The sequence below is a fragment of the Prenolepis imparis genome, unplaced genomic scaffold (assembly GCF_030444845.1).
Source record: "Prenolepis imparis isolate NDT839.2.m4 unplaced genomic scaffold, iyPreImpa1.0 SCAF_50, whole genome shotgun sequence".
Lineage (NCBI taxonomy): Eukaryota > Metazoa > Arthropoda > Insecta > Hymenoptera > Formicidae > Prenolepis > Prenolepis imparis.
Window position 1 is genome coordinate 116,152 of NW_028141208.1, and position 24,938 is coordinate 141,089.

General features: G+C 38.6%; 1 protein-coding gene across 4 annotated transcripts; it reads left to right on the forward strand.

Moving 5' to 3' along the window:
* The first annotated feature begins 1,518 nt into the window (after window positions 1-1,518).
* On the forward strand, window positions 1,519-8,921 carry LOC145947172 (uncharacterized). Of its 4 annotated transcripts, none has more exons than XM_083056959.1 (13): window positions 1,519-1,696; window positions 1,808-2,014; window positions 2,126-2,332; window positions 2,444-2,653; window positions 2,759-2,965; window positions 3,071-3,277; window positions 3,389-3,676; window positions 3,771-3,884; window positions 4,017-4,082; window positions 5,036-5,122; window positions 5,652-7,562; window positions 7,803-7,886; window positions 8,348-8,921. In XM_083056959.1, the coding sequence occupies exons 1-13, from the start codon at window positions 1,615-1,617 to the stop codon at window positions 8,560-8,562; spliced, it is 3,885 nt and encodes a 1,294-aa protein (XP_082913085.1). In that variant the 5' UTR covers window positions 1,519-1,614; the 3' UTR covers window positions 8,563-8,921. The 4 variants fall into 4 exon arrangements, with proteins under 4 accessions (XP_082913085.1, XP_082913087.1, XP_082913086.1 ...); XM_083056961.1 differs by having other exon boundaries at window positions 2,468-2,653; XM_083056960.1 differs by having other exon boundaries at window positions 1,832-2,014.
* Window positions 8,922-24,938: the final 16,017 nt, after the last annotated feature.

Genomic DNA, 24,938 nt, shown 5'->3' on the forward strand with positions numbered 1-24,938 from the left:
AAATCACGGATTGCTCCGCTATCGCGGGAAATCCGGAGTGATTTCAAAAGGTAAGGGGATGATAGAAATCACGGATTGCTCCGCTATCGCGGGAAATCCACAGTGATTTCGAGAGAGAGAGAGAGATAAGGATGGGGGAAGAAAGGACAGTTTTTCGAAGTTAGAATTTAACAAGGATAATAAATTAATAAATTAAAAAGGAAAACAATTATAATTTAATTGAAGTCCCAGAATTATTTTAAGTATTATTAGTAAGGGTGGAGATGTAGCGTGCTTGATAACTTACTACTTATGGAGTGCGCGGGTAGGTGTTAATTATTCCAGGTGTGAATCTGGCTACGGACTCCTCCGTGAGGATGGTGTTCCACTCGCAGTTGTTCACTCGCGAAAATCGTCGTACTCGGTGAGCACTGGGCACACGATGATTTCACAAATGTCACTGCGAATGCTCACGAGTTCGAGATTCACTCGAAGGATGGTGATACAACTTTTCGCGATTGATCCGCGAGCGTAGGTTTGAGAAAAGATTGATATTCTCTGAGAGATGTCACGGGTATATATACCTTCTTGCTCCTCCTTCCCGTTAGTTTGTTAATATTTCCTGACGAATAGGGAATTTTTCAATAACGCCCTTTCAGTCCCGGAGGCGTCTCTTGACTTTAAAAGTTTATCGGGATTGGTCAGGGCTTTTGTTTAGGGCCCTAGGTTTTGACCAATGGAGAATTTGTTGAGGTTTATATTTTTATTATCCTCTCGAGATTTCGATATCGGCGGCGGTGTTTGTTGTTAGTTTTTCCTATATCGCGATATTTGTCGTTTGTTAGTGCCGCTTTTATCGGCGGGTTCTCGCTTTATTGCCCTCGCGTGTGGCTTAGAGCTTGTTTGCTGAGAGGCGATGCGTGTGGCATCTTTTTAATCTTTATATTTTTCGCCGCTTTCTCGCGAGAATACCCGCAGGTGTGCTATCTTATTTTGCACACTTTCGTTTTCATTATTTGTTTTCCCCTAATTTTACTAGGGAAGGATTTGCTTTCGGCGCGTTCTCGCCGTCTTTATGTTTTGCCGATATGTGATTTTAACTTATTATTCGCGAGGGTGTCGGCAAGAATCCGCTTTCGGCATCTTTCCGCCTGGTCTCTTTTATTTACCGATTTTGTAATATTTATCGGTCGCTCACGATATCTGCAGCTGTCCGTTTCGCTGGGCACGTTTTCGTTTTATTATATACGTGCCGCTTAGATTATTATTATCTTTTTTCTTCCTTTTTTATTTACCTAACAACAAACTTCGCCTTGGTCGTGGGAAAGAAAAGAATCGTGAAGTCCGCCGGACGTAACACAAGATATTAAAAAAAATATTATAACAAATAAACCACATATATTATGCAAAAGAACTAATTTTCTAAAATTTTGTGGTAAGTTTAACTCATATCAATGTGATGTTTGTAACACTTATTTTATCATATGTATGTAATAATCATGTATTTCTTTTCTCGTAGATATTAATTCGATAGATAAAAACAAAGGCATTGATTCTGTGATACTAAAAAAGGAGTCTGTTGCTAAAAAGATTGATATTTCATCAAATACTGGTGAATCTCACATAATAGTTTCTATGGATGAAAGCGATAAAAATAATGAATCTGTGTCAAACAGAAATTGTAATGAGAAGATGACCGATGTTGCATCAAATACTGGTAAATGTCCACATTTCCAATTATTTAATTTAGCTCATATCAATGATGTTTGTAATACTTATTTTATATATCATATGTATGCAATAATCATCTGTATTTCTTCTCTCATAGATATTAATTCGATAAGTCTTATAGATAAAAACAAAGGCAATGAGGCTGTGATACTAAACAAGGAGTCTATTACTAAAAAGAATGATGTTTCATTAAATACTGGTGAATCTCGCATAATAATGTCTATGCATAAAAGCGATAAAAATATTGAATCTGTGTCAAACAGAAATTGTAATGAGGAGATGACCGATGTTACGTCAAATACTGGTAAATGTGCACATTTCCAATTATTTAGTTTAACTCATATCAATGATGTTTGTAATACTTATTTTATAAATCATATGTATGCAATAATCATCTGTATTTTTTCTCTCGTAGATATTAATTCGATAAGTCTTATAGATAAAAACAAAGGCAATGAGGTTGTGATACTAAACAAGGAGTCTATTACTAAAAAGAATGATGTTTCATTAAATACTGGTGAATCTCGCATAATAATGTCTATGCATAAAAGCGATAAAAATATTGAATCTGTGTCAAACAGAAATTGTAATGAGGAGATGACCGATGTTACATCAAATACTGGTAAATGTGCACATTTCCAATTATTTAGTTTAACTCATATCAATGATGTTTGTAATACTTATTTTATAAATCATATGTATGCAATAATCATCTGTATTTTTTCTCTCGTAGATATTAATTCGATAAGTCTTACAGATAAAAACAAAGGCAATGATTCTGTGATACTAAACAAAGAGTCTACTACTAAAAAGATTGATGATTCATTAAATATCGGTGAATCTCGCATAATAATGTCTATAAATGAAATAAGCGATAAAAATAATAAATCTGTGCCAAACAAAGATTATAATAAGAAGATGACCGGTGTTACATCAAATACTGGTAAATGTGCACATTTCTAATTATTTAGTTTAACTCATATCGATGTTGTTTGTAATACTTATTTTATCATATGTATGCGATAATTATGTATTTCTTCTCTCGTAGATATTAATTTGATAAGTTTTATGGATAAAAACAAAGGCAATGAGTCTGTGATATTAAACAAGGAGTCTATTACTAAAAAGAATGATGTTTTATTAAATACCGGTGAATCTTGCATAATAATGTCTATGCATAAAAGCGATAAAAATATTGAATCTGTGTCAAACAGAAATTGTAATGAGGAGATAACCGATGTTGCATCAAATACTGGTAAATGTGCACATTTCTAATTATTTAGTTTAACTCATATCGATGTTGTTTGTAATACTTATTTTATCATATGTATGCGATAATTATGTATTTCTTCTCTCGTAGATATTAATTTGATAAGTTTTATGGATAAAAACAAAGGCAATGAGTCTGTGATATTAAACAAGGAGTCTATTACTAAAAAGAATGATGTTTTATTAAATACCGGTGAATCTCGCATAATAATGTCTATGCATAAAAGCGATAAAAATATTGAATCTGTGTCAAACAGAAATTGTAATGAGGAGATGACCGATGTTGCATCAAATACTGGTAAATGTGCACATTTCCAATTATTTAGTTTAGCTCATATTAATGATATTTGTAATACTTATTTTATATATCATATGTATGCAATAATCATCTGTATTTCTTCTCTCGTAGATATTAATTCGATAAGTCTTATAGATAAAAACAAAGGCATTGATTCTGTGATACTAAAAAAGGAGTCTGTTGCTAAAAAGATTGATGTTTCATCAAATACTGATGAATCTCACATAATAGTTTCTATGGATGAAAGCGATAAAAATAATGAATCTGTGTCAAACAGAGATTGTAATGAGGAGATGACCAATGTTACATCAAATACTGGTAAATGTGCGAGAGAAGAAATTACCGTGATTATTGATAACTGTGATTATCAAGAGAGTACAGATCTCTCAGCAAATTTTGGTAAGTTTCGATAATGTTATCAACTATATTTCTAAGCGCTATTTTATCATCTGTATGAAATAATATTTTTTCTTATATGTATATATTGTTTTAGATATTGGCACAATAATCTTTACAAATCAAAATGAGACCATTGAAACTGTCATGCCGAATAACTTTTTCATGAATGATAATATTGAAACAGCAGACGCAAATATTTCTTTATCTGGTATGCATTATTGTTAAAATTAAATTTTAAATATTGTTTCATATTTTTACATTTTAAATAATATGCAATGTTTTATTGCATTGTTGAATAAATGTATTTGTCCGTTTGTCTAATCTTATGTTTTGTTTGCAGATTCACTTAATGGATCTGTTATAATCAATAAGGAGTGTGTTAGGAGATTAAGTTTTAACATGACTGGTATGTAGAAATTGAATTATTTTTATATAAAAATATAAACTCATAAACAAATATAAATATACACAAACTATAAAAAAATAAGGAATAAATGCAATAAAAAATATATATATATATATGCATATATAAGCATGTCCAGTGTTTGCTGTTATCTGAATAAAATTATATAGATGATCATCTAGATGAAACTTTGGCGTCATCTTATCTTTATATAGATATAGATAATAAAAATATGTATTATGTATATCTGCATCATAGATGAGAAAAACTATTATTTTTACTAAATTATCTTGAATAATTTTCAGATAATTTTGATTTAGAATCATAGCACATAAACATACTTAAATAGTAGAACTTAAGCAATAAGTCATAAAAATTTATAAGTAGAAATATAAATACATATATTTTTATATCCTTTTTATAATTTACATTTTTTTAAACTATGTTTATATAAGCAGTCTTAAAAATTATTATCTTGAAAATTATCTAGATGAATTGCCATATAATTTTACCTTTTATTTAGATACATATATTTAAAACAAAATTATCATTTTATCTAAAATTAATTTAAATATTTTTATCTCATCTTTATCTAGCTAATTTTAAAATCATCTAAGCACAACACTGAGCATATCACAAAAGTAATAGAAAACCACTTAAATTAAAATATAAACATTAATGTTTATGTATATTTATATTTTTTAGAGATAAAAGATTGTATCTCCAGTTATATAAATTTAGAGAAAACAGGTTTTATAGTTTCAAATACACATAAGAAATGATAAAATTTTAGACAAAATAAAAATAAATATGATAATACAGTAATACAATTTAAGTTTTTATTAAGTATTTATAAACTGACATTTTAAGATTTGTTTAAAGTATAATCTTGTAAACACGGATTATTTTAGATATTATTTACTAATCTATTTTTATATCTTCAATAAATCATACAGAAACTGATGCAGGACGTGTAAGTGTGTTATCTCCTTGCCGAGATGATATGCCTGATCCAGAAATTGTTGATGTGCCAGTGTCTTATAGTATGTAGTTTTGTTTTCTTTTTCTTTATAAATTAATAAATCTCACAATATTATATGTGTAATATATGATATATATATTAATGGACATAATTCTTATAACATTGACGTTGCTACTGTTTTACATCAAGCTTGTTATTATTTTCATATAACGTACAAGCTGCGATTGCAACTTCATGCAAAAAGCGCAATAGTTTTGTTTCATTAATTTTATCTTAAGCTTTTAGTGATTTTAATTATAAAGACTAATTATAAATTTATACTTTTGCAAGATTAATTATAAATTTAAACTTTTACAAGACTAATTATAAATTTAAGTAATGTAATTCATGCAATATTGTGCTCTGTATATTTGAAATACATTAAAATTAAGATAAATCAATTTTATTACCTCTACTTTGAACATTATTTTTTATCTTTTGGTAATATATACATTGACATACAAATATTGTGTGCTTTAATTTTTCAATGATATGGGAGTTGTGTCCTTTGTTCATAGTTATATAATTTCTTTGTTTTTCTTTGATATTAGATAATGATAAGGACGAAAGTGATGATGAAGAATATATACCTTCAGAACACAGTTCTTTATATAGCAAATCTCCTCAAAAGCAAGTGCCAATTGTTAACAGAAGTATTTCATCCACTTCCAGTTTTGATACATCAAGTACAAATGTTGTTGGTACATCAGCATGTAACGATGAAGCTATGTATGTTCAAAAGTCTAATTTAAAATCAAAACAAAATTATTGCACTTTTTGTATGAAGTTGCAATCACAGCTTGCACGACATTTGGAAACAGTACACTCTAACGAGCCTGATGTAAAAAAATTTGCCATTCTGCCTAGAAAAAACCCAGAAAGGAAGAAAATAATAGAGACTATTCGAAAAATGGGTAATTTTAAATTTAACACCAACTCAGAATTTAATACTGGGCAATTAATTGTATGCAGACGTCCAAATGAGAAATCTAATAAGACTGCTAAAGATTTTGTTGTTTGCGTAAAATGTAAAGGATTTTTCGCAAAAAGCACAATACGTCATCATGCTCGAGCTTGTCTTAAGAAAGATTTTCGAAAAAATAAAAATATTATGATTATGGGAAGAAAAATCACTGGTAGAATACATTCAATAGCAAGTGAGTGTTTAAGGAAAACAGTGTTTCCTGTTATGCGAGAAGATGATGTAACACGTATTGTGAGATATGACAAATTATTGATTATATATGCGAATAAGTTGTGTGTTAAATATAAATCCCAACATCAGCATGATATGATTCGTGCACGATTGCGTCTACTAGGCCGTTTTCTTATAGCGTTAAAAGAGATAAATACGAATATAGAAGATTTTCAGTCGCTGTATCATCCACAAATATATGACGACTGTATTTCAGCAATTAATATAGTTGCAGGATATGACAATGAAGAACAACTTTATAAAACTCCTGCAGTAGCGGCTAACTTGTCAACACTTATTAAGCATATAGGAAATCTTCTCATTATGGAATGCATCAAGACTCAAGATGAAGAGAAGAAAAAATTAGTTAAAGACTTTTTAAAACTGTTAGTTGTGGATATAGGTACGAGTGTCAACAAAACAGTTATTGAAACGCAGTCCGCACATAAAAGGCACAAGAAAATAAATCTCCCGTCATTGGAAGATATTAAAAAATTACACACACATTTGGCAAAAATGAGAACTGAAGCATATGCAGCATTAAAAGAGTCCTTTTCATATGAGAAATGGATTTCTTTAGCAGAAGTAACATTAACTTCAACACATGTCTTTAATAGACGACGAGCAGGAGAAATTGAGCGAGCACTGATAGAAGATTTTGAAAATTATGAAAAAGTAAATAAAAATATGTACAGTGATATTTATAAATCATTATCGATGGAAGATAGAAAAATTGCAGAGAAATATGTTCGATTTTGCATCAGAGGAAAACTGGGACGCACAGTGCTTGTTTTATTGTCAAATGAGTTATTTGATTGCATCACTTTAATCTTGAAATATCGTGAAGAAGCTAATGTACCAAAGAAAAACCCTTATATTTTTGGACTACCTGCTGTCGACAAAGATAGACACCGATACCTGAGAGCCTGTGTTTTAATGCGTACATTTGCCGAACAATGTAACGCAAGTCAATCAACTACTTTACGCGGTACAACATTAAGAAAACATATTGCAACACACTGCATTCAATTTAATCTGAATGATACTGATGTTTCCGATCTTGCCACCTTTATGGGTCATGCTGATAAAATACACAGAGATCATTACAGGCAACCAATAGCAAGCAGAGATATACTGAAAATCTCCCGCTACTTAGAAGCAGTATCAGAAGGAAATGCACAAAATACGAATAATAAATCGATATCGGACAGTGATTCTGAAATAGAAGATAACTTAGTTGAAGTTAACAATAATAGTGATGAAAGAAGTAATGTTATTTGCTTAAATCATTATGTAAAACATAGAATTTATAATATTAAGATTTACATTATTTACATTTTTAATTAGTTTTATGTTGTTTTGATGCTTATTTATTTTACATTAAAGTATTCTTTTTGTATATTATTTTGATATCGTAATGATATCATGATAATAAAACGAGCATTACAATATTATAATTTCTATATTGTAATTTCGTAAATGTTTTAATAACTGCTGTTTATTATAGATATTTCATTATGTGAGACATCAAATCATTTCAAAAATTCTGACAAGCAAACGGATGAACAAGGTGGAAAACGGAAACGTAGTAGTAAGTAATTTTTCATATCTGCTTTCAATCAATAACTGTACGAATTACAATAATATACAGTTTCTTTTATTATGTCAATTTGTTCTTAAAAATGATACTCATTTACATATTTGTAATATAACTCTTAAAAGTTACCTATTTAATTAGTGCCTGCAAGTAATTATATTTTGTCATTCCTTTTTTATTACCGAAATACAGAACTTAGTTTTGTTTACATAATCTATAACATTTGCCAATATTTATACTAAAACTATTTATAATTGCGATTCAAAATTAAAAGTAAATAAGTAAAATAAAATAGCATTTCTATTTAAATAATTTATTATCGTTGAATATGGGATATAGGAATGATCATAGCAATCAACGTATTATTTTTATTAAACGTATTATGTCAAAGTCGAGAACAAATAGTATAGTTATTTCGTTAAATTATTTCAATAATATTCTCTATGCTCCTCTAGCATCTCCTTATGGACAAACAAAAAGAGTACGATGGACAGAATTTGAGAAAAAAGCAGCTCTTTCTGCGTTTGCACAACATATGGAAAATAATACATTGCCGTCTCTAAAAGAGATTCAAGAAGTAAAGAAAAAATATATTTCTCTGGCTCGTCGTACATCGCCGCAAATCAAAACGTGGTTGCATAATAAGCAGAAAAACCTGAAACAACAATAGTGGAAGAGTTTGCAATTTCGTACAAAACATTTTATTAACGCCTGTAAAGAAATTCTGATTTTTTTTAAAACAATATAAAACGTTTTCATATCACTTAAATTTTAAATTTTTTAATTAAAATTTATATAATTTAATACTTTATATAATATATATATATAATTTTAAATTAATTTTATATGTACTATACACAGTATAACTCTGATTCAATATCTTTTTTTTGTTTTTGTACACCTGTACATTGAGATATGCTAATATATAGATGTGTGCGTTAGTTCGTCAATGTTATAGATGTTCATAAGTAAATCTTATTCTATCTTTTGGTTTCAATTTAACTACCTCATTCTAGAAGGACCTTGTGAAGGCGTAGTTACTATAGTACAATATATTATAATAATCTGATCTCGTATATTATATTATATTAATTAATTTATCACATGTTCTTTATGATTTATATTATTGCTAAATTTTAAGGATTAAAGTTTAACTTTAAGGATGTTGCGAATTTAATCAAACATGATTGATGTATCAAGGTCCTATTACTTTTGCTGAAATCGAGAATATTAAGTTTTCTTATTTATAACTAGAGAAAAAGATATCAAATTTTGTGTTGTCATAAAAATAAATAAGTAAACATGATTAATGTATCAAGGTTCTCTTATTTTTGCTGAAATCGAGAATATTAAGTTTCCTTATTTATAACTAGAGAAAAGATATCAAATTTTGTGTTGTCATAAAAATGAATAAGTAATTACTTAAAATAAGTTCTACATACATTGTGAGCAATGATTTTAATTACCATTCTGTTGTATAATTATCATTTTCTGTTGTATTACTATATTTATTACATTTTTTACTTGTTTCTTTATATGATTAGAGGTATTACAAACACATCTTAATAATATTTTCAGATTATTATAATTGAAAATTTTATATTACACTATATTAATACGTATAATTAAGATTATTATGTATTTCTTAATCTTTAGCACCGTAATTTTGTCATTTTAATGTACACAATACACATGTTTCTTTTGAATCTAATTGGAATTGTGAACACCTACACATATTTTTCACAAATTCAATATCTATGTAAAATTTCTATGAAAAACCATTCAAGAAAACAAAAAATGTATATTATTATCTTACATCACATATCATTATGAAATACTACATGAATATAACCTCTTTAATAAAAGATATTGAGTAATATATATAACATTCAGTTTCATTATTTTCATCTTTACATATTTATACATTATCTTTCCCTTCATGTATTTACTATGAAATACATATGAGATTTCCATATAAAAAATCTGTTACAGTTAGATACATATTATTTTGTTCTCTCCCTGCACCATCTTAAGAAATAAGTATAATAATCTCTTTCGCGCGGACGCCGAATTGAGATAGATTTCATGTTAAATTCGGCAGCGTTAATGTTAAATTACATGTTAATGTTCAAATAAATACGTCGGCAAATTGCAAATAATAAAGGCTCCACGCTGTTTATAAAACAATCTAGTAGCATAAATCGTGCGTGCATGATCGTATTCGTCGTTCTCTCGAATAAATCATAAATGGAATTATTATAAATATATAATATTGTATGTAAATGCAGAATGTCCTATACACGACACGTGACATTGTCATCATTTTCATATCATTTTCATATCGCCGAAAAAACAAAGTAATAATACTTTTTCGGCGCGATATCATATACGTCGCGTGTCTTTCGTCGCTCATCGCTCAAAGCGTGCGGTCTACCGTTTCGAGCGGCGAGCGATTAGAGACGCACGACATATAATACACGCCGAAAAAGTATTATCAATTTGTTTTTCAAGCAGTGGTATCAACGCAGAGTACTGTCGCGTGTCGCGTGTAGGACACCGCTGCATATATATATACAACAATGTATATTTACAATGATTTCATTCTAGATTTAGTAAAGAGAACGATGAATACGCTCATATACGCACGACTTTATGATACTAGATTGTTTTATAATCAAGTGGATCTCTTTATCATTTGCAACTTGTCGACGTATTTGTTTCAACGATCATGTAGTTTAACATTAATATTGCCTAATTTAACATGAAATCTATCACAATTCGGTGTACGTGTAAGAGAGAGAGAGAGAGAGAGAGAGAGAGAGAGAGAGAGAGAGAGAGAGAGAGAGAGAGAGAGAGAGAGAGAGAATGAGAGAGAGAAAGAGAGAAAGAAATAGATAAACAGAGAAAGGTAAGTATGTATAAATTAATCATATAGTACTTTTTGATTTGCGGATGATGCGTATAAATAAGCGACAGAAAATCTGTAACTCCGGCATTTTATAGATTTCCTGTCGCTTTATACGCATCATCTGTGAATCAAAAATTACCATATGATTAAATTATATATACATATATCTCTCCGTTTATCTATTTCGCTCCCTCTCTCCTCCTCTCTCTCTCTCACTCTCCCACTCTCCCACTCTCTCTCTCTCTCTCTCTCTCTCTCTCTCTCTCTCTCTCTCTCTCTCTCTCTCTCTCTTTCACGCGTACACCGAATTCCGACGAACTTCATGTTAAATTACGCAGTGTTAATGCTAAATACGTAAAACTTGAAATTATTATGTAGACAAGTTCCAAATGTGTGACAAATATTTTTCGGCGCGGTATCATATGTCGCGTCTCTCCTCGCTCGCCGCTCGAAGCGTGCGGTCAACCGTTTCTGATGTGCCGCGACATATCGTATGGTACCTAGCCAAAATGTACTTGTCATTTGTAACTTACCTACATGTAAATTCATGCTGTTTAGCAATCATGCTGTCTATTTTAACATGAAATCCGTCACAATTCGGCGTGAGCGCGAAAGAGAAAGAGAGAGAGATAGAAGGAAAGAGAGAGAGAGAGAGAGGGAGAGAAAGAAAGCGAAATAGAGAAACGGAGAGAGATGTAGGTATATATAATTTAACCATGATACTTTCTGATTAACGCGAAAGGCGTATAAAGCGACGGAAAATGTATAAAATGTGTATCGTAAATAGATTTTTTTTCACTTCATACGCATCACGTGTTAATGAGAAAGTATCATGATTAAATCATATATATCTCTCTCCGCTTCTTTATCTTACTCTTTTTCTATCTCCCTCTTTTTCTCTCTTTTTCTATCTCCTCCTCTTTTCCTCTTTTTCGCTCTTTCTCTCTCTCTCTCTCTCTCTCTCTCTTTCTCTCTCTTTCACGCGCACACCGAATTGTGACGAATTTCATGTTAAATAAGGCAGTGTAAATGCTATACAGCATGTTAAAGTTGAAATTAATATGTGGACAAGTTGCAAAGACAAATATTTTTCGGCGCTGTATCATATGTCGCATTTCTCCTCGCTCGCCACTCAAAGCATGCGGCCAACCGCTTTTGATGTGCCGCCACATATGATATCACGCCGAAAAGCATTTACCATTCGCAACTTGCCTACATTTTAATTTCAACTTTAACATGCTGTTTAGCATTCACACTGCCTAATTTAACATGAAATCTATCACAATTCGGTGTACGTGTGAAAGAGAGAGAGAGAGAGAGAGAGAGAGAGAGAGAGAGAGAGAGAATAGATAAACGGAGAAAGGTAAGTAACATGTAAATTCATGCTGTTTAGCAATCATGCTGTCTATTTTAACATGAAATCCGTCACAATTCGGCGTGAGCGCGAAAGAGAGAGAGAGAGATAGAGAGAGAAAGAGAGAGAGAGATAGAAGGAAAGAGAGAGAGAGAGAGAGAGAGAGAGGGGGGGAGAGAAAGAAAGCGAAATAGAGAAACGGAGAGAGATGTACGAGTAGGTATATATAATTTAACCATTATACTTTCTGATTAACGCGAAAGGCTTATAAAGCGACGGAAAATGTATAAAATGTGTATCGTAAATAGATTTTTTTCACTTCATACGCATCACGCGTTAATGAGAAAGTATCATGATTAAATCATATATCGTATATCTCTCTCCGCTTCTTTATCTTACTCTTTTTCTATCTCCCTCTCTTTCTCTCTTTTTCTATCTCCTTCTCTTTCCCTCTTTTTCGCTCTTTCTCTCTCTCTCTCTCTCTTTCTCTTTCTTTCACGCGCACACCGAATTGTGACGAATTTCATGTTAAATAAGGCAGTGTGAATGCTATACAGCATGTTAAAGTTGAAATTAATTATGCGCTGCTAATGCAGCGGAGTGGCAAGGGCATGTTAAAGTTAGTAAACGTGGACATAGTTCTTCCAACTTTTTTTTGAACGATAAATATTTCCCTGTCATCACAGATGCGTTATCGCACGATAAGGCGACAATATTTGGAAATGGTATCTGCAGTTTCCACATTTCACATTTAAATGCCTGAAACAACTTTTCTGCGCTTGGATCTTTGGCATCAATATCGATTAATTTGACTAATTGCGAGCGAACATCTAATGTCTCCGAATCAACGCATCGGACAAAAAAAGTCATCCATTGTCTGATGTTTCGTCAATAAAAACTGAAAACTTTGTATTTTGAATTTTATTGACGACACGATCCGTCTCAATCGGACACAAAACGTTTGTAATAATGCCTTTACATTTCGTTCGACTCATGCTCATGCTTTTCAATACGTCAGAATCTTCTCCTATTTGTTGAAAAAATGTAAGAATCTCTGTTGTATTTTGATGAGAAATGTTTTTATCAGCAATTAATGCTGCATATCTGATTTCCGCGGATTTTTTACGCTCATTAAATGGCAAAAGAGATTTATTTTGCATATTTAAATCTTCTAAATTTGATTGATTTTTTTCTAGATATTTTTTATATATATTTATGTGTGTTTTGGATTCTGCATGACGATGGATTTGCGATAAACTACTAGCGATAGATTTATCGCAAATCAAACAAAAAAATAAACTTTCGTCATGTGGCACTTCACGCAACCAAAGTTTAAATTCTTCAATATCTAACCATTCTTTTTTAAATATTGATTTACGCGATTTTTTTATTGGTATAAATCGGGAATAGATTGGCTATTCGAGCCGTACGCGGATGTCGGTGCGTCGATTCCAACGAAAATTAATTTTTCGTTGGAATTAACTAATTGTGCACGGGGCACACATTTTGCTTGGTACACCGCCAAGACTTTATTAAGGAACAATCTCAATTCGAGATTTTTAATTCCAAAGATCCCCTCTAACCCCCCTACAGAATTATAGGCGAGAAAAAGGCGTTATTTACAAATAGTTATTTTATTAAGGCAGAGAAAAATATAGGGTCGAAGGGTCTGAATAGCTCAGATGGTGAGAGCAGTCGCCCGGCAAGCGAAAGGTCTCGGGTTCGATTCCCGATTCAGCGACTTTCGGATCTATATTTTTCTCGCCTTGATAATTCTGTAGGGGGGTTAGAGCTCTATTCTATCAAAAGAAAATAAAGGACAAAAGATATATACCTGTCCTCTTCTACATATGTTCGAAGGACAAGGGTTCTCATCTTTTCGGTGCGCTCTGCGCTGCCGACCTACCCCCTCCACTGCAAGATGGCTGTCGCGAAGTGGCTGTCGCGCGTGAAATCTTGCATCACTGCTCTGGAGGTGTCGGGACCTCCACCCGTGTCAGGGGTCGTCTCGGTATCTGCCTAGGCTCCCCCCCGATCGCCCCCTCTTCCTCTTTCGGTTCGTCTTCGGAGGAATTATCGGATATTTCGGGGGTAGACACGTGTTCCTTCCCGGCTAAGTTCGCGGCCTCGAATCTAAGCAGTCTACTCCGGAGAGTGGGGAGAATCCCTTTTACTGACAATTCCCTAGCCGCGAGTTCCTTCTTTAGTTCGTCCACCTTAAGAGCGCATATCCATCCCAGGCTCTTCTTAGTGGTCATTGTTGCGAAATATCGCGAGAGAAAGAAATATTGTCGATAATCAACGCGCATCTCTCGTTATTAAACCCAGTATGGACGTCGCCGAGCGATAAGAGACGGAACCAGTACGCTTTAAATATTTGGCCGTCAGTAGGGATACTATGAGAGTTCTAACTCAGGTCCTCTGAGGGGGGTGCGGGGCGCGGGGGGTTCTCCGTGGCGAGGGTATGACGTCACGCGGGGCGGGGGTATCTCGTAGGCGCGGGGGCTGACGTCACGCGGGTGGAGGGGGATGTTTCGACAAAGGAGGGGGAGTTTTCTGAGTGCAATATTTGTAGATGGTATCTTTACGACTTTTTTATGAGGGTTCTTAGACATTTTCCCCAAAAAGGTATAGAACAAGCGCCGATGATTAACAATTTTGTACCCTCGTTAATATAATTTTATTACGGAAGCGCCGATGTCCGGCTGCTCGAACTTGTCAACGGAGCGTTCTAGAGTTCATTAAAACTATGTTTTTCATTTTATGGACATTTTATCATTAGGAAAGGAATGAAGATTTTAAGCCGACGCTGCGACGAACATGTCAAACGTGATTTAATAGGCCTCTACCTATTTGCGTTGACGTTCGGCAGCTTTGTACCCTCGCGGAAAATCTCCCATAAAAACGAGAGCGAAACATTTTTCTTAATATTTTTTAAGGAAGAATGCAACGTATCGGCGCCAACGTTCGGCTGCTTTGTACCCTCGCAGAAAATCGGTCGTAAACGAGAGCGAAACATCTTCCTAAATATCTTTTTAAGGAAGAATTGCGATAATTTTGAGAGGGATGGGGGTTGAAACTTATGGAGAGAGTCTGTCTCCGCGTCAAAAAGTCTTTAGCATTCGACGAGTTAAAGTGTCGAAAGTGCGAAGTGTCAGTGGCACAGTGTAGTGAGTTAAAAAGAAATGGAAAATAATAATTTCGAGAGAATATTAGACGAGTCATCTGATGAAGATCACGAGTTGTCGGATAACAATGTAGACGAATCTGACGAAGATCATTGTTGTTGAGTGACAGTAATTATATTAGTGATCGCAGTGAGGACCTTACGGATATTCACGACAAGGTAGTGTCTAATTCACAAATCCTTGCGCTAAACGGACGTACAAAAGTTTGCGCCATATACTTTTATTATTCTACGGGTGGTGCTCTGGCTTTATGTACTTCATGTATGATCTCTATTCAAGATTTCGGACACATGTATGCTGTACGAAAGCATGTGATTAAATTACACAATGCAGTGGATTGTCGATGGTGTTGCTATTGTAGAAAGTCATTGTGTCAGATATTTCCATGTGATATGTGTCCTATTTGCACAAAATAAACTTTTGGAGATTGTGCTGGGACACTTAAAGTGAGAATTCTACAAGTGTTGTGAAAATGGCGAGTCAGAAAATATCGAAGGTGTCTTCGGTGGTACAGTTTCTACGAAATCGTGAACTCGGTGTACAGAAACCCCAAACAAAAGATTTGGCCCATTTTATAGAAATTCATGAAGATATTTTAAGAACAACTGGAGGTTTATCTAAATGCTTCAGAGCACACAACAATATCAAATGCTTTCGACGTCGTTATAAAAGCTGTGTGGTTTACTTTAAAGGATCTGAGGACCCATATATTGGTCGAATGGATATGCCATCACCATCGGCATTATGCGAATCATCGGATTATGATTTTTCGGACCAAGATATTGAGGAACCATTATAATTTTTCAGACCGAGATATTGAGGAACCATATTCTCCCTAACCTGTCATGGAGGTAGTATGTAATACTTGTAAGTATTTATTTAAATAAATTAAAATATTTATAAATTAATAAAAAAAAATTTTCTGTTATGCAGAAGGGATCCCTTGCTGTCCCATAATGGTCCTCTACCGCCTCGCTGCCACCGCCCCACCACCTCGCAGCCGCTGCTCAACCGCTTGCCGCCGACGCATTAAAAATTTTTATATTTTGTATTTTAAATTTATATTGTTTATCTATTTATCTTATTATTTGTATTTTTCTTATATATTCATATTATATTATTATATTTTTTATATTTTTATATTATATTCATATTATATTATTATATTCTTATATATTCTTATATTTTAAATTTTAAATTCACATACACACATATTCATACGCACACACACACACGCACACACACACACACACACACACACACACAAAATTATAAATATTACACATACCTATTTTATGAATAAAAAAAAAATTATTTTAAACATAAAAACACATATTTTACTTTAGAATAATTCCTCTCCTTCCTCCCATTTATATTAAGAATATTATTATAAAAGAATTATTATTATTAATATTGGAAAAAAATATTTTAAAAAAAAATCTCCTTTGCATGCACCTCGCGCTATCTCTTTCTTCTCTCTCGCGCTATCTCTCTCACGGTTCCTAGTCTCGCGCTATCTGTCACTCTTTCGTGTACCTCGCCGCGACATATCTCTCCTTCACATGCGCTATCTCTTTCTTCTCTCTCACGCTACCTCTCAATCTCTAGCCTGGCGTTTCCCCTTCCCCGTATGACGTCAGACCCCGCAAGGACCCCGCAACAAGTTATGTATGAGAGCTGCTTACGGGTGGGAGAAAGATGGAGAATGGAAATGCATGCAAAAATTACATCATAATTTAGACTTTAAAAACTCTTTATTTATATATTTTTTCTTACATATTATGGACTAAAAATGAAAGCTGCCAGCTCACAATCGATGAGTTGATGTTTATTGAAGGCGTCGCTAGCGCGTATTACATTTGATACTTCTTTAGGATTCTCGTTACATTGGACGCGATATTTGAAAATTGTGTAAATTTAACATCGACTGTCTCGGTAATTTTAACCAATCGATCAAAAGATACATCAATGCATGGATCGAGATCGAACATACGGTGTAACGTCGATTCGATCATCATCATGCATACATTTGAAGATTCGAGACTTATGAGTTTGGCGTTGTTAATCGTATGAACTCGCATTGTTAGCGGTCCAACGCTTATAAAACTGTGGACATCATTAGAGTCGTTCCGAAGAAAATTTTAAAGTATCATCGAATATGAAATTTTTATGCTTTTATTCCATATATTCCTACAATTTTTTGAAGATCTTATATTGAAAATTATTGTACGGAATTCACAAATTTGACATAATAACTTTATAAAAGCGTATTTATTTCGTTTTTAAATCGGATTTTTTTTATGCAAAGAATAATATTATAAAATCGTAAATCCCCTTACTAATCTTGATCATTGAATAAATCTCACCATTTATCTACATTTCCCTTCAATCAGAAATTTATATAAATTTAAAATCATACTATATTATCGTATGCAATTAATTACAATTGCGATTTAGTGCGATTATTTATATTTATAATAAAAAATGGAAAAATGTTTATATTTGTTTTATTTGAATATAAATGCATAACGAGAAGACTAGAGGAGACCGGGGCTAGTAGGCTCAGTTCAAAGATATTATAAAATATCTCTTTTGTTATAAAATATATTTTTTTTTGTTTTGAACACGCGTTTAGATTGGTCATCACTAATTAAATAAAAATATATTATATAACTAATTTTTATCAGATCTATATTGATGTTTTATTTCTTCTCATATAACAATATTGATATGTGTGCAATTGAAAACTATTAAAATCATCAAAAAAGCCCGATCTCTAAAAGTTAATAAATTATATAATTTTTTTCCGTGATTCACGTATATGGCACCACTGTGCGACATCTATACAATCTCCGACACCAAAGGTTTTATCCGAATAATCTATATCACACACCGAGTCGCAAAGGAAACGTATAAGGATACACAACATTATTGTATGTAACTGATACGCGGTGTTTACCGTGCCGCGCGCGAGCTTCAATGGAATGCGTGCTCGAGCCCGCGCAGCGGTTCTCCGCCTCGAGGGAGAAACAATGTATACGCGATGGCACTCTAAATTCGGGGTTTACTCGTCTCGGCAAGAACCGTCTCACAGGAAAATCTTTTTCCCAGCTCAAAATATATCAATAAATACAGGCGGGAAATACACATAGATAACAGAAAAAAATCTTGAGGAAATAATAAGGCAAACGAAAAATGTTTGGGAAATACGGAACGGCCGTGTGATGGCGATAGCCAACGCAAAGAAATCTCCTATCTCTCTCCTGACTCCTCTCCTTATCTCCGTCGCTTAAGCCAAGTCTCAAATTTCTTAATTAACCGAAGTTAAAAATAATTTTCCCTTGGGCCCCACGTTGGGCGCCAAATTTGCAACGGACTTTTCTTCCTAGTGCCGCGCAACTTCGTCACTTTTCTCGGTATCTCTATACACAAAAATTCGACAGATTGCTTAGGCGCCAGGTACGGTCAGGCCGCACCACTCAAAATAACGATAATTAATTCTACGATAGTGACGGCTTAAGCTCGGTAACTCAGTTTCTTAATTGGCAAAGGGGCGGGATTCTTAATGCGGGGAATCGTACTCGGGGCTTCGGAGAGAAGGAGAGTCATTAAATCAGCAACTCGGAATCTTTCAATAAAAATTAAGAAAATATATTTCGTATAAGAAAATGGATTAATGCTTCATATTATTCATTTACGGCCTCGTGACTCGGTAGATCCTCGACACTCGAGGTATTACAAAACAATTGTGGTCTGATATTTATCGCTACCAAGGGGAACATATTATATTTCCCGTATTATATTTCAATCGAGGAGGCGAGGGAGAAAGACATCTCCCAAATTACAAGACTCAAATACTCGATACAAGACAATCAGAGAGACGAAACTCGATAAATAATTAGACTAACATTTATACACAAAATTCTGGACTGTCGACTCGGTACGACTCTCCACGGAGAGAGAGAGGCGGCGCAATTCTTACATTAATGGCGAATCTCGGTACGGGCCTCGCGTTTTGCACACTCCCGAGTGCTCGGTAACGAAAGTAATTAACAATAACCTAGGTAACAATTTTTGCCGTGTTACTAGAGACGCGAGTCCCCGCCGAGTTCGCTCTTACCGAGATTTCGAAAGTGGTGGCCTTACAATATATGGAGGTCCGTCAGTGTCTCACGTGGTTCGCACGCCGCAGTCTCGTCGAACAGTGTACGACTCACGGCACGCCGGTAGCCGGCGTCGGTGGCGCTGCGCGCGCCGCCTATAATCGATCCTTGATCCTCTGTCGACGATAGTCGATCCTTGTGGGCCTCGTGGCCCCGGTATTTTCGGAACTGCTCTCGGTACTTTTCGGAATGTTGGTGCGGATAATGTAGCTGCTCGCTGCACGTTCCGAATAACTGCTTCTCTCCTTCTTTAATGGCTGTCGACTTGCTGGGGAACCCGCCGAGAGGTGATCAGTCTCCGACGGTTCCGCTTTCTTCGGGACGATGCCGGCGGCCCCACTGGAGTAGCCATCCCTGTCTCGAGATGTCGGTACCTTTTTATGTGCTGCTCCGCTTAGTTCCGTCCGCTATCCGAGGCTGTAAAACGTATCCGGCAGTAACGGGTCCTTGCGTATTTATTCTATTTATTTGACAATAAATACCTTACTTGATCGTGTTATCCGGCGTCCCCGAGCGCACCGCTTCCACCCAGGTCGTCCACTCTTGCTGCAAATTCCGCCATCCCACGATGGCTGCTCCCTTTGATACATTAGAGCCTTCTCCGACCACTCACTTCCACTCGGTAAACCTACGGGACTTAACTAACTAAAGGCGAGTCGACGAAGAAAAGTTCGTCGCTCGCCGACCCAAAATTCGTTTCCTCCCTCTCGATCCTTTCTCGGCCGGGCCGTTCCGGCCCTGTGACGGGCGTAAAACCGTCACGTCACAAGGTGTAACCGAAACCACGCATGCCGGCCTTAGCCGACCAGAGTGGCCGCATCCTCCATGTTCCCTACACATAGACAATGGGAGCAGGGATGACCGGCAATTATGCCAATCACCCCTGCATCCAACTAATGGTCCAAGGACCACCACTGGACAACGACGATAACGAACGCCACCTCATTAAAAGGACGTAACCGGACCTAACATACCCGCGAGGCGAGTCAGATAGGCCGCAGTCCTTATCCACATTAAATAAATAAATAACCACGTACAAAAATGGACCAACTAACGAAGGGCGTAACCAGACCATACAGACCGGCCGAAGCCGTCAACATAGGCCGCAGCCCCCATAACATTAGACGAAACATTACATACCGAGTATGGGAGAGGGAGGCAGACCCACGTCCACCGGGTTCACCTCCATATCCCCCTGCTCTTCTCCCTCGGTGGATGTGCCCTCGCAAGAACCCCCATCCGGGCGTCCCGAGGCCTGTCTTTTATCTTGAGAAGCGGCACCCATCCGCTCCTCACCGTGCCTTTTTGGAAGGGCGGCCAACTTGGCACACACCCCTAAGCCCAACCTGTGATTGGCAAGTTTGCCCCTGCCCGCGCAGACAACGCAGTGTGGCGGCGCCGAACAGCCGGCAGCCCTATGCCCCACCTTGCCGCAGCGATAACAGTCCCCTCGATCCAGATGAGGGAACTGTATCTCAGGGCCGCGTGTCCAAACTCTAAGCAACGGTAGCATTGTATGGGGCGGCGGGCCAACGGAACTACTGCCAGTTCCGACTACACCACACGAAGCCTTTCCTTCGCCACCAACTTGCGCGCCACCTTAGCGGGGCAGCGTAACCAAATTGTGCTGACGTCAGTTTTTGGGGTACCTCGGACTAACCCAGCCCGGATGTTCCCAAAATCGCATTCTCGACGTCAGCAGCCTCCCTCAGGATGTCCTCGCGAGAAGAAAAGGCCATGACACCCTTTAGACGCACCTCCTCCAGTCGTACCGGACGTGATATCCAGACGTATCGAGACCCGTCGAAGATCTGCCTCAGCCGACCAGCAAGCTGGTCCGCCTTGGCAAACGCATCCTGACTGGGTATTTGCATTAGCGAACCCCCGGTTACCGTTCGACACATCCCCATCCCCGAGATGCCAATCTTCTTAAGGTCGATCCACTCCTTTGCCTCGGACAGAACCGAGGCATAGGTGGGCCGATCCTTCCCCCCCCCCCGACCACAGTCAACGCCACCGTCGCCGTGGACAAGGGACGAATACGGACTCGCTTGCGAGGAGCCCCCGCATCCGAAGCCGCAGCGCCAACGCGCATTCTTTTCTACCCTGTACGGAGCCTCCTGGCTCTCCTCCTAGTCCTCCCCCCGATCCCAGGGGCATCCGAGGACCCCTTCGCAAACGCAGAGGGCACAGAGCCCCCATGAGCGGGAGAAGCAACGGGCGCAATAGAGCCCGTAACACTGCCCGTCGGACCCAAAAATCTGGAAACTCCTTCAGGAGGAGGAGCCCCAGCCTGAGCACCGACAGGCTCTAGTCGAAAAGCGGCTGCCATCGTCGAGACAATATCGCCTCTGAGATCGACAAGTTTTCGATCCAGGAGCAACGAGATCTCCTCCGCAAACGGGGATCTATCCGCTATGGCAGCGGTCAGAGGAGGCCCTTCCACAAGCAATGGAGGGGGCTCTCCTTCCCCCTTGCCGGCTCCACGCTCTGCAACTCCCCACTGTAAAGTAGAGCATCGTATTTTGCCCCCAATGAAAGGAGGCTAGCCCGAAGGGCTCCTAGTTCACCGTTAACACGGTTGACCTCCTTGTCCTAATATGCGCCACCTTAGGCCCTCATTTTCGGACCATAACCCCTTTACCTGCGAATCCGCAGCAGCATATAGGCGTTCTTCGAAAGCTCCCACGATCTCATCCAGCCTGGAAGATGAGATCAAAAGCTCCCTAGCCAAGGAGTTATCCAGACCCTCGGATACCTCAGATACTTTTTCAATCTGGCACACAAACTTCCGCGCCAGATTCCGTAAATCCAGCGGGGAGACGTTCGCAAGACCCCCGCGAAACGTCTCCCGAGATGGAATATTCCCCCGGCTCACAGCGGAGAGGACGGGACCAGTGGACGGATCCAAAATCCTCTCAATCTCTTTAAGCAGGATCTCCTCTTTCTTGGCAACGTTAAGCCGCTCCTTGGCTTCGGCAATGCCAACATAATCACCGGTCTTAGCCGAACGACCGCGTTTTTTTAATAGAGTGGAGGTTGTACTCACCCTTATCCGCTTGTTTCTCCACTACTGGCTACGGAAACGTGTCGGACGAAATCACCATCGGAGCCTCCTCATCCTGGCTCACCGATGGTGAAATATCCGTCGACGGTCCGGGAAGCGGCGACTTCTTCCCCATATGAACCGCGAGCCTTTCCAGAACAACAAAGGGAATCTTCCCGCTGTCCGCCAAACACCGTAGTGCCGCACTTCGGGGTTGCTGCTCTTCCACAGCGCTTTGAGCGATAGCCACTTCCTCTGGCACCCTCGCTGGCAAAGTACCAGATGGCTCGACGTCTGATGACGACGAGGAGGTGGCCGGGACAATACCCCCCGGTCCTTAAGCATCCGTGACTCTAAGGCAGTCTTCTCTTGTTTCTTTTCCATCATGGTTTCTGAAACATTGGTTTTCTGTCAGGGTTTTTCTTCCCTTAGGAGATTCTCTTACCAGACTAACGGAGTCTCCACTCCGGGTGTTTTTTCGGTGTTTTCCTTCATCTAAGCTCCGGTATCTCGGGCGCGCTAATGCCCGTACATCTTAGACTCGTCTAAGATGCCTGTGAGGGGATCTATCTATTTATCTATCTATCTATCTTGTTTTTTTTTCGAATCCTGCATAGAACACCCTCTACCTCGGGGGAGGCTTCGGGTAGTGCCGGACTCTTACCGACTAAACCCCACCGGTGGCAACCTTGCGCTTGCGACGACACCCCGGAAACTGCTCTCGCATAACTTCCGGGATGTCGCTTCGCGCCTTTTTTTACTCGCTGGGGAAACCTTTTATAGGTACCCATGCCTCCGGGATGAGAACATGGGTTATGTGGGACTCATTCTGCTTATCCCAAGAAAAACCGAAGTTTTCCCCGTGATAAATCACAGAATATTACCGCACTAAAACCCCAGCGGGTGTCCTTCTCGGGCGTTGGTTGGGGGGCGCCCGGGATGCTGGTATCCCATGCCGTCCGGACGCCCCCCCGCCCAGCCTTCTCCAGGGAGATGCCTTAACCTTGCGGCCAAGACATCTCCCCGTCCGTCATCGTGCGGATACCACCGGGTTGTGACGCGGAGCGGACACCGGCTCCACGTCACGCCCTCCCATTGGTATTGGGGGGCGGGGTCGGGGCTCGAGTGTTCCCGCTCGAGCCCCGGCCCCCCGCCCTTCGGCCGCGGCCCCCTCCGTCCCCCACAAGGTGCAGCGGATCCGACCGTCAGCCGGAGGGCCCTCCTCGAGGTTCGGGCGACTCCCCAGGACTTACGCCGTAAGAATCCGCCCTTATCCCTCCCTCGAGGTCTCCGGGAGCAGAGCGCCAGACTTAAACGTCCAGCACTCCCCCCCGGTGACCTTATCCCACCCCAGTACTATCTAGGGCGAGACGGGGCCCGACCCTCCCCCGGCCTCCACCACAGCGACCTCTTCGCCTGGGCAGCCAGGAGGGGTCGTCCCGGGATTCAGGGAAGAGAACAAGTCTCCCCCTTCTCCCGCTCTTTTTCCTCTCCCTTTCCGTCTTCTCCTCCTTCTGCGACATGACTTTTTCGACATGACATGTCCGGTGAATACCAGGGTCATCCTGTAGGACACCCCTCCTCTGGATCTGTCCAGCCAGTGGACGAGATGAGGTCTAATAGCCTCGACGGTCCTCTGGCCGGGCAAGCTGGGGTGGAATCCTCCAGCATGCCCCGCCATCTGTCTATGAGGACTCGTCTGGCTTGTCCCCTCACTGTACGTCTGATACCGTCGGTGATGAGAACTCCTGCCCGCTGTAGCTCCTTTATCCTGGAGTATACCTCTGAGTACATGCGGGCCAGGAGCTCCGCAGGGGGCACTCCGGAGAGCACCCCCACTGCCGTCCAGCTCACTGTCCGGTACCCCCGGCATATGCGGTTGGCCGCCCGGCGCTGCAATTGCCTTAAGGCGTCACGCAGGCGTCGAGTGGCCCCCACCTTTTCCGCCCAAACGGGGGCACCGTACATGAGCATGGCGTGCACGGTACCAGCGTACAGTCGACGAACATTTTCTGCCGGTCCCCCAAGGTTTGGTAGTAGGCGGCCCAAGGCCATGGCCGCCCTTTCTACTTTGGGGGAGATTCGTCTGAAATGCTCGCCGAACGTCCACCGACTGTCCAGGTGGAGGCCCAAGTATTTAATGTGGGCCCCCACCTCGATCGGGGTGTCCATTACCCTTATTCGGGCTCTTGGTGGCGCCCCATGTTTTCCGTTGTGGAAAAAGGCTGCCTCTGTTTTAGGGGGCGCCACCATGAGCCCTACCGTCCTTATGGTGTTTATCACCCTTCCCGTGGCCCAGTTGGCCCTTACTATTGCTTCCCCCCAGTTTCTCCCTCCGGCTAGGAGTCAACAGTGTTGTCTGCATAGCAGACGACATGACAGCCGGA

Excerpts from the sequence above, each read along its gene's own strand:
- LOC145947172 (XM_083056959.1), top strand. The coding sequence starts at position 1,615 with ATGGATGAAAGCGATAAAAATAATGAATCTGTGTCAAACAGAAATTGT. Across the intron at positions 1,697-1,807 it reads CGATGTTGCATCAAATACTG|ATATTAATTCGATAAGTCTT; the intron begins GTAAATGTCCAC and ends CTTCTCTCATAG. Across the intron at positions 7,887-8,347 it reads TGGAAAACGGAAACGTAGTA|CATCTCCTTATGGACAAACA; the intron begins GTAAGTAATTTT and ends ATGCTCCTCTAG.